General features: G+C 42.2%; 1 protein-coding gene and 1 long non-coding RNA gene across 2 annotated transcripts in view; one reads left to right on the top strand and one right to left on the bottom strand.

Annotated features, from left to right (window-relative positions):
• Nucleotides 1-368: 368 nt before the first annotated feature.
• Nucleotides 369-2,027, bottom strand: LOC306920096. The gene is made up of 3 exons (XR_013789614.1): nucleotides 825-2,027; nucleotides 674-709; nucleotides 369-389 (listed from the first exon to the last, which is right to left on the bottom strand). It is a non-coding gene; the product is annotated as an uncharacterized lncRNA (long non-coding RNA).
• Nucleotides 2,028-3,130: 1,103 nt separating this feature from the next.
• Nucleotides 3,131-9,616, top strand: part of LOC306920850 (PH domain leucine-rich repeat-containing protein phosphatase 2-like) — a 93,387-nt gene continuing 86,901 nt past the window's right edge. The window contains exons 1-3 of the mRNA XM_079497786.1: nucleotides 3,131-3,151; nucleotides 4,501-4,796; nucleotides 8,917-9,050. Of these exons, the coding sequence (XP_079353912.1) occupies nucleotides 4,507-4,796; nucleotides 8,917-9,050 (424 nt within the window). The 5' untranslated portion in view covers nucleotides 3,131-3,151; nucleotides 4,501-4,506. The remainder of the gene's footprint in view (nucleotides 3,152-4,500; nucleotides 4,797-8,916; nucleotides 9,051-9,616) is intronic.

Below are 9,616 nucleotides of genomic sequence, written 5' to 3'. Positions count from 1 at the left end.
GTCCTTTTATGGAGAAATTGTTTTTTTTTAGTTTAAAAATATTTATACAGTTAGGCTTAACAATTCAAATATTCAGCTTTGGGTTAGGGTTCTGCCTGAATTATACATGGGTTGCGCACTGGTGTTGCACACCGAAAAACAGATAAATCTGCTCTTCTCCTATTTTCCGGCTATTTTCAATGCCGTCCTAAAATGTTGATGTCATCACAAGCATAGTAATACAAACGTGTGTGTGAGAGAGATAGAGACATGCCTTTCGGCTTTCCATGTTTTGTTGAGGTAGTTTTCTCTTTGTAGACTAGTCTGGTTAGTCTATAATGTGAATATCGGCCGAGAAGAGACAACACTCTTATAAACACTTCAGGGATAGTACAGGAAACATCTTTCTCCTATTTATTCAAACCCACATGGCAGTTGGAACAGATTTATTCAAACCCACATGGCAGTCAGAACAGATTTATTCAAACCCACATGGCAGTCAGAACAGACTTATTCAAACCCACATGGCAGTCAGAACAGATTCATTCAAACCCACATGGCAGTCAGAACAGATTCATTCAAACCCACATGGCAGTCAGAACAGACTTATTCAAACCCACATGGCAGTCAGAACAGACACATGGCAGTCAGAACAGACACATGGCAGTCAGAACAGACACATGGCAGTCAGAACAGATGTATTCAAACCCACATGGCAGTCAGAACAGATCTATTCAAACCCACATGGCAGTCAGAACAGACTTATTCAAACCCACATGGCAGTCAGAACAGACTTATTCAAACCCACATGGCAGTCAGAACAGACGCATGCAGTCAGAACAGACGCATGCATGTGATAACGTAGCCCCACAGCTGTCTGCTGATGTTCAGAGGGGTACATTTGGTTTTGAAGAGGACCTTTGATATAAATTATTGCAGTGCTATCTTTTACCTTTCCCTGGGGGGAGATGAACCTGTGCTACACACCATTTTCCACAAGAGGGAGATGTTTGAAATAGAAGGCTGGCAGGAAAGTTTCATAAGGCCTTGTCTTGAATATTTTAGGTTTTTTGTGTTTCATTTCGTTTGTACTGTACCTTCCACCATCACTGTGTTCATAATAATCGTAATTGATCAACTGTTATGTTAACAATACAGTGACCAAATTCATTTCTAATTGTATCAATGAAAAAGAACATGATAAAGAAGAACAGACATGGAGACAAATATCCCTCTGTGTGATCAGCTTTTGAAGTGTGTGTGTGTGTGTGTGTGTGTGTGTGTGTGTGTGTGTGTGTGTGTGTGTGTGTGTGTGTGTGTGTGTGTGTGTGTGTGTGTGTGTGTGTGTGTGTCCATGTAAATATACATTGTCTGAGTGGGATGGTAAGTGTGTGGACATGTCTTCACTTTTAACATGGTAGGACATGACAATTTTGGCTGCAATTTCAACTCGGCTTCTGAGCTGCATGTGAGAACTGATGTAAATAATTTAATTTCTACTCTTGACATAATCACAATTTATTTTCAAATACAAGAAAACATAAAATTAGTAAATCCACCGCACCATCTTGATTGGTTGGAGCTGACAGTGATTCATTTAAAGAGCACCTTTTTTCCTCTTTCTTTTCAGTGGTTTAGCACACAAGTAATTTTGAGATATTTTGTTTTGTCTTAGTGTGGCAAGGCTTTGGAAGAGCAGGTAACAGGCCACCATGTCCAATTCCCCAGTCTAATAAAAACAACAACATCCATTGTACTTTTGAAATAAAAATCTATGTAATTCCCAGAGCCACCACCATGACTGTACAACAATTACAAATAGGTATTTGTGAGGGCCTTACAGGAGTTGACTTTTTTTCCCAGTCAAGTTGACATGTTGAACTGAATCAGTGGTCCATGTCTTCAAAGTGAATGTCTGGACTGAAAATATAAATGATAGTGGTAAAGATGAGAGGCTGTAAACTATTAAATGGGATATTTTCAATTTATGCTGTGTATTCTTGTCTTTGGGTTGGAGAAAATGATCAAGAGAATAAAAAATAAAAAAGTCAAACACATTCTACTGGTTTCTTCTTGTGTACATTGGGTGTCGTGCTCCATTCGGACAGATGGTATCACATGTGATATAAATGCTATGTTCATATTTATCAAGAGTTTTCTTGCATTATAATAAAACTGCTAAATGCCTAAATTGTAACTAGGAATATACTCAACCTAGAGGGATGCCCTTGAAAGTATCTTTGGGATTTTTAGAAGTAGTCGATGGGAATCTAAAAGTTCAGCAAAATTATGTACAGTAGGCATATATGCCTAGTCTAGTATGCTTCCACGGTTCTACCTAAGAAATAGACTGAGTCTGTAGTCTGTAGGGCACTTAAATGTATTTGAATATATATCAAGTAGCATAACCCCACGTTATGAAACTCATTTTAACATTTTAATTGGGATTAGGATTAAAAAAATAAAATTACATTAGAATGATAGTTCACTTCAACCACAAAGGTATAATTTCACCTTCCATGAGAATGTACAATAGTATATAACAAAAGCACAACAATGACAATTTATAAACTGGAGGTTGAATAATATTCCAAAACAGGCCTCTCCCCCTGAAATGGGCAGTGCCCAATGAATAAGCACAAGTCCAAGTCCAACCCTGCCCCTTTAATGTTTATTGATTAGCTCTACAGTCCCTGCCCCTTCAATGTTTATTGATCAGCTCTGTACTCTAAGCCTATATGACAGTAGGCTCAGATATATATGCACTCTTCGTTATGGCGTCGCTGCACCGAAACACAATGACATTTTCCAGCTGCGTCTATTGGAATTCATCAGTCGCGGTGGTGGTGTGTCACGACGACACGCAATTGTGGCTGTTAGTAGTTTAAAATAGGCAGCATCCATGGCGATGGAGGACGAGCAGAACACAGCGGGCATGGTGGTCTCCAACAGCCGAATGGACGTGAAAAAGGGAGGCGGCGGCGGCGGCGGTGGTGGTGATGTCGGCGGTGACAAGGGGGCTTGCACCGACAGCCAGCCGGAGCCGGTGCTTCACCAGGACGGATTGAATCAGACGGCAGGTCGCGGCGGACGGAGCAACGCTCCGGGAGGGGCAGCCCGTGGTGCTGCTGCTGCTGCCGGTGCTGCTGCAACGGGAATCCGCGTACTAAAGGCAGGTTATTCTATATAACATAATACATAGCCTATATATAGGCTAGAATACAGTGGTTCTCAAACACTTTCATGGCAGAGACTCCCCAAAATTGATTTGTCAAAGCAAGGACCCCCATTTGAAATGATGTGTAGCCTACTAAAACCAGGTACACTGGGGAAGCCATAGATAATATATGTGTTGTTAAGTCATGTTCAAAATTGTTGATAATTATATATTATTATTAATGTTCAAAATATTTCGATAATATAGTCTATAGCTACCTTCAACTAGGCGAGTGAGCTTGTTGATCAGCTATTTTAGAAAAGCCAGCTCAGATTGTCAAATAGGGTTACACTGATTTTGATGCTATATAAACTAATTTAGCTGGAGAACCCCTAGCTGCATTCAAGGACCTCTGGGGGTCCCATGGGCCCCACTTTGAGAACCACTAATATAATGTATATTTGATGTAATTGTTTTATTCCCAAGTGCATGAGACATGAAATGCCAAAATTCCACCCTGTCACGTCAGTGATGATTGGCATTCTTTAATGATCTATCTCTGATTAGCTGTGTGTGCGTGCGTGCGTGCGTGCGTGCGTGTGGTGGGGGTTTCCAATGTGAGCCAACACGCCTGTCTGCCACAGCCGGCCCAACCATCTGTATGGGTTTGGCCAAAGTCACTGATGTGTCATTCAGAACTTTTTGCTATTTAAAATCTACATTATGTAAAATGACAGTAGATTATTGAGCCATCAGGGCAACAGTGCCTCCACCAACCCCTTCACCCCAACCTAAGGGTTAAACCTTCCTAATCAGGGGTGTGCTGCTGAAGGTGGAGCCTACTGGAGCGGAGCTCCACTTCCAGACTTTCAAGCTCCACTAGTTGGGTGCACGGATGCCCCCACGTGTATGTCGGGCGGGAGAGAGAATTATTAAAACAAATGCATAAATATAAATCACACCAGTGTGAAGTGAGGTGCGGTCTTATCATCGTACTGTACATCAGCATACATCATCTCATTCCGGCCAATCACAATTTGCATCCTCACCTTCGTCTTCAATGTTTGTGTCTTACACAAACACTCAAAACTGGCCATTCATTGTCAATGGCATTCAATGTTTGTTTGTTCAAAAACACATGGAATACAGAAATTCCAAATCTATCGCTCACGTGCGATGCATTATGGGCTTAGAAATGTGCTACACTACTTTTTCAATGTTTGAAGTAGGGCTTTTTTGTACGTTTGGGTGCTGAGGAGACGATGTATCCATTGAGTCTCAAGATGAGATGTTTCTGAACCCCTGTCTATTTCTCCGTTCGTCTGATCGTCTTGTTAGAATGATCGTGTCTCCATAATTTGCAGCGCAACATGAAGAGGAACGGAAGCCGGGGCTGTGTGACCAGAAAGACCCGCTTTGGGTCGCGGGAGCGGGACTGGCTTAAGGGAGATCCCCAACGTGGCTGTGTGTGTCTGTACGGGGGAGCGGTGGACCCTCAGCCCCCAGCCTCTGGTGGCCCCCCCCAGGCCTCGTCCTCCTCCTCTACCCCTCAGGCAGACCTCCAGCTGGTGCTCTGCACCACCAGAACCACAGTGGAGGAGCTGTGTGCCCAGAGGGATGGAGAGGCACTCTACATTCAGCTGCATGGCGATCTGCTTAGGTATATTGAACACAGTGAGCTACAGTACGCTACTACAGGCTCAAGTGCTAGTCCAGGGGTTGGCCATGTCTCACGACCCCTGCCCCGCCCCCCTCCCCACCCCAATACAAATTGGCTGCTACAATAACCTTAATAATAGAGAAAATACATCGTAATTAAATACTGAAACCACATATAATCATTAAGGAAAGTTCATGCATGTACTATGTGTACTATGTAAACTCCTAATTTCTATTTTCCAGCCATTCAGTTGCAAAAAATAAAAAAATAAAAATCATTTTAAATATTCTGGGGACCCCCCCCCCCCCCCCAAATAATTTGGCGACGCCCAGGTTGAGAACCCCTGCTCTATTCTAGTGCACTTTCCCAAACAGTGGGTTGGGACCCATTTGTGGGTCGCGGACACATTGTTATGGGTCCCATAAGTTATTGTTTTTTTTTGGTTTTTAATTATTATTTCCAAACTTTTTCATTAGAACAAATATTTAAGAAGTAGTGAAAAAAGTGCCACGTTGTGAGCTTGTAGATGGGCTATATTCACTAGTTTGGGACCTGGGCAAATATCTCATTTCTGTTTTGGGTCATGAGCTGAAAAGTTTTGGAACCACTGCTCTAGTGCATTGGTTCTCAAATTATTATTTGGAGGATTGAAATTTTTAACGGATAAAAAAAACAACCTTTATCAACTAATGGTTACATGTAATTAACAGTTTTAACAGCCAAAACCAGCCATTATCAAATACTCACTAGGAGCTCTGTTCCCTGACCTTGAAGGTGAAGACTGCAGTAATAAGCAGCATATTAAATAGTTACAGAGATGGCAGTTAATATTAATTATAAATGAACAGACAGAGATATCTGTTATTCCCAGACACGCAGATCAACATTTATATTTAAATCTGATTTGAAGATGATGCCATGTCTTGCAGATGCTGACATTTTTGTGTTTGATTTCTAATATTTTGAACGTTGCAATGATCCCTCATTTGTGTTTAGCTGTGAGAGCTAGGAGAAAATGTGCATGCGAGTCAAGCTACACAAACAAATTACGTAGCAATGATAAGCATCATTATTTTAATTATTTACGCGCTTCACCCCTGACTATATGCTATACTCTATGCCCACCGTCCTCGGCAGACACAAACGCAAACTGATTGCGACCAGAAAGAGCAGCACATGATAGTTGATTGTGCATGAAGCACCCTTAAAGGACCTATAACATAAAATTAAATGTTTGTGTTTTTGGGGCTCCCATATGCGTTTTCTATCCCCACAAATAACCAATGTTGAACAATTAGGCTTTCATATCATATGGGTGCTTTAATGGAAATTGCTCTCAGGAACAGCTCAACTGATTTTGTCCTCATCGTGATGTCATCAATGTCACCCTACTTTGTATAATTCCTCCTCTTCGTCAGTCTTCACTTCCAAATTTGCATTTCCACTTTGTTTACAATGTCCACCATTGTTGATTTTCCAAGATGGCATGGAATGGAAACAAGCCTGGTTTTATCTAGCATCAGTATTATAATGACTCAAATATTAAATAATCTGCATATCAGCACCCCCACCACCTCAGGACATTGTGGTACTGCAGCTAAAACTGCTTTCAAAGTCCAGAAATAAATGACAAGGACTGGTTAAGGAGTGGTGATTCAGGCTCAAACCATTATAAATAACTTTGAGGGACATAGACAATATGATATTAAATATTAAAAGCAGTTTTAAAATGCATGTTATTTGCACTTTAAGATAATGCATTCAGAGCTGCAGGCTTAGCTCATTATTAGGCTACATTCTCTGCTGCTGCTGCTACTATATCTTAGTCCATCTCTGTCTTTCTCTCCCTCTCTCTCATTTGAACTTCAATCACTCTATGTATTTGTGATAAGAACCTGCAACATTGTTTCATGTCTGTTAATCATTGAAGCTTAAAATGTCTGCCAGTAGATGAAATTAAATATGCATGATGCATCCCAAACCATGCTGTTGAACTGCAACACTCACTTGCACAGTTTTGTGAATTTATGTATGCTAGATTGACTCAGGTACTTAAAATAATCTCTTTAATATTTGCTATAAGCTAAGTCTACACCACTAAGAAACATGTTTAACATAATTCCTTGCAGTATATACTGTACTATACTGAAAAGAAGCTGACTAAACAGATTAAACAGATTGTCCCGGATGTGAGAGGACGCTGGCGTCTGTTTGTTCCCCACCCAGAACTTCACCCTCAACATCGACGGCTCCACTGTTACAACCTTCTCCCCCCATATTCGCAACCTCTGTGTCACATTCGACTCCACACTCTCATTCCTCCCCCACATAAACCAGATCACCAAAACTGCCTTCTTTCACCTCAGGAACGTCGCCCGCCTCCGTCCCTCTCTGACTTCCCCTGCCGCCGAAAACAATCATCCACGCATTTATTACATCCCGGATCGACTACTGCAACAGTATCCTCGACGGCACCACCTCCAAATCCTTTTGGTCCGTCACGTGCATTTCCCGTTGGTCCGTCACGCCCCCATATATGGTCATGCCTCGTGACATCACGTGATTAGTTGCTGCGAGAGTGAGGTCTAGCCTACACCAACTCGGGATTCCTGGATCGCTGCCCTCCACAAATTCCTATCCAACATCAGGTTCTTGAGCTCTGCAGTGTTGTCAGCCAAGCTGTCGCTGTCGCGTCTACATAGGTGGTACGCTTCTTTCCCCTCCTGGCTTTGCCCTGGGTTGCCCTGACTCCCATAGAGTCAATTTACTTGCCTCAAGTTCTGGGTGCCTGACGCAGTGCCCTGCCAGCCTCATCCTTCTCTCTCTGACATCACGTGATATCCGATGCCCTAATTCAATCCCTGTTATGCCCATATATGGAGATCCCTGATTTCATCAATATTAAGCCCATATATGGGAATGTCAATGCATGGCCATATTGTGCCAGTCTCATGATAACCAGCGTTGTTGCCGCGACGTGAGTCACACTTGCAAAAGTTGGTACAAAACATGGATCTCCATAGTGGAGCTGACTATCATCACCTAGATCTCCATGTATGAAGATCAAACACTGACCTCATCAAACCCTGGATAGCCATACATGGTTTGACATCCTAGATCTGCATATATGGAGCCGGCCACATAATGACCTCACTGACACCAGATTAATAGTTTAACTCCTGCTTCTCAACTGTGTCGTATTTAGAAGCTATGTTCTTTCAGCTTCTCGCCCTTAGGCGTCTTACTGGTAACTCTATGGTCTCAACCCAGAGTCTGTAGCGCCGCAGAAAATAGGGTCAGATGCACAACGGAGAACGCTTGTTTTACCTGGCTGTTAATGATACGCGTGTCATTCTTGTTCGTTATTATAATTTTTTTCATTATTTGTCTATTATTATATCAAATAATCAAAATCTAATTATTACTGTGTGACCTTTTCAGTAAAATCAAAGTTCAATTTTATATAATTATTGCAGAGGCAAGGAGGCAACCAGGTGCTCAGGAGGTGTGCAGGTATAAAAAATTTAAAAATAGTAAAAAGGTGCTCCTGGGATCAATCGGGATAACTCATCGATATAGAACAAAGAGGAGATCCGGGCACACTTAATGTTAAAAGGAGGAAAACTTTATTGAACTGACATGTTTCGACCTATACGGTCTTCATCAGGGCTGATATAATTTATATAATTATTGACTGGAAAAAGTTTCACAACACCCCCATGAATTTCACCCCCAAAAGCCTTTTCTAAATATGTTAAAATGTGTTTTCAAAGATCCGGACACACACACAGCTTTCTGAGGATTCATGCCATAAAAAGTTGTCCTGAGCGGCTAGCACCGCTCAAAAATGTAGTGGTTCCGTTGATGCTGAAAATCACCCACCACTACAAATCATTCAAGAGATTTATGATGCGTCTCTCCTAATTTCTCACTCTCGGCTTCAAACGCTGGACTCTGATACTCTGCTATTCTGCTCGAATGACAGATTAGCTTTGTAGCTGAGTTGATGAAAGATGAGCCATAGCCCTGTAAGTGCGTGTTTATGTGTACGATTAAGACAGAGTGGAAGGAAATTATCACAATATTATCACCAGATATCACTATTCCCTTCATGTTGTAGGAGGCTGGACTGTAGTGAGTGTCCTCTTCAGATGGTGTACGACTACCTGACAGCGGTGGGCTATGAGGACCCTGTACGCGTGCAGAGAGAGGCAGCCAATTCAGACCTCAGTTGTATGATACGCTTCTACAGTGGTGAGTATTGAGTACTGACTGTTAAGCCTAATGTAAAGTATGTTTTGTGATGTGATGCGTTGTTAGCTCCTAGATCTGTTCTTTTTGGCAAAGTGCTGTATTGTGTTGGAAAATATGGAAATATGTTTTTTGGTGTAAAAATGGTAAATGGGGCCTGGGCCATGGCTCAGTGGTCCAGGCACCTTGGCTGGTAATCCAGTCTGGCAGTGTGCCGCGGGTTCGACTCCCGATCCCGACGGCCTTTACTGCATGTCTTCCCCCCATCTCTCTCCCCATTTCCTGTCAGCCTACTGTCTGTCCCTCCATAAAATGTATAAAATAAAGGCGAAACCCCTTGTGGACAGGGTAGTCCTGTACCTGCCTGTAGAGTAGACCTTCTCGCAATTTGGTGTTGGGGGAATTTCTCACTTGAACTGAGTCAATGGGTCCCTAGACGTGAAATATCAACGAGGTGCTCGTTCGCCATAGTGCCACGAATGGCGCAATGGCCACATCAAATATGGCCGCCATCGGCTATGATGAAAATACAACTTTTTTGTTTCTGGGTGTGTAATTGCACATGTAAT

Source organism: Electrona antarctica, assembly GCF_951216825.1.
Source record: "Electrona antarctica genome assembly, chromosome: 3".
NCBI classification, from domain to species: Eukaryota; Metazoa; Chordata; class Actinopteri; order Myctophiformes; family Myctophidae; genus Electrona; species Electrona antarctica.
This window is presented reverse-complemented; position numbering and strand designations above follow the sequence as displayed.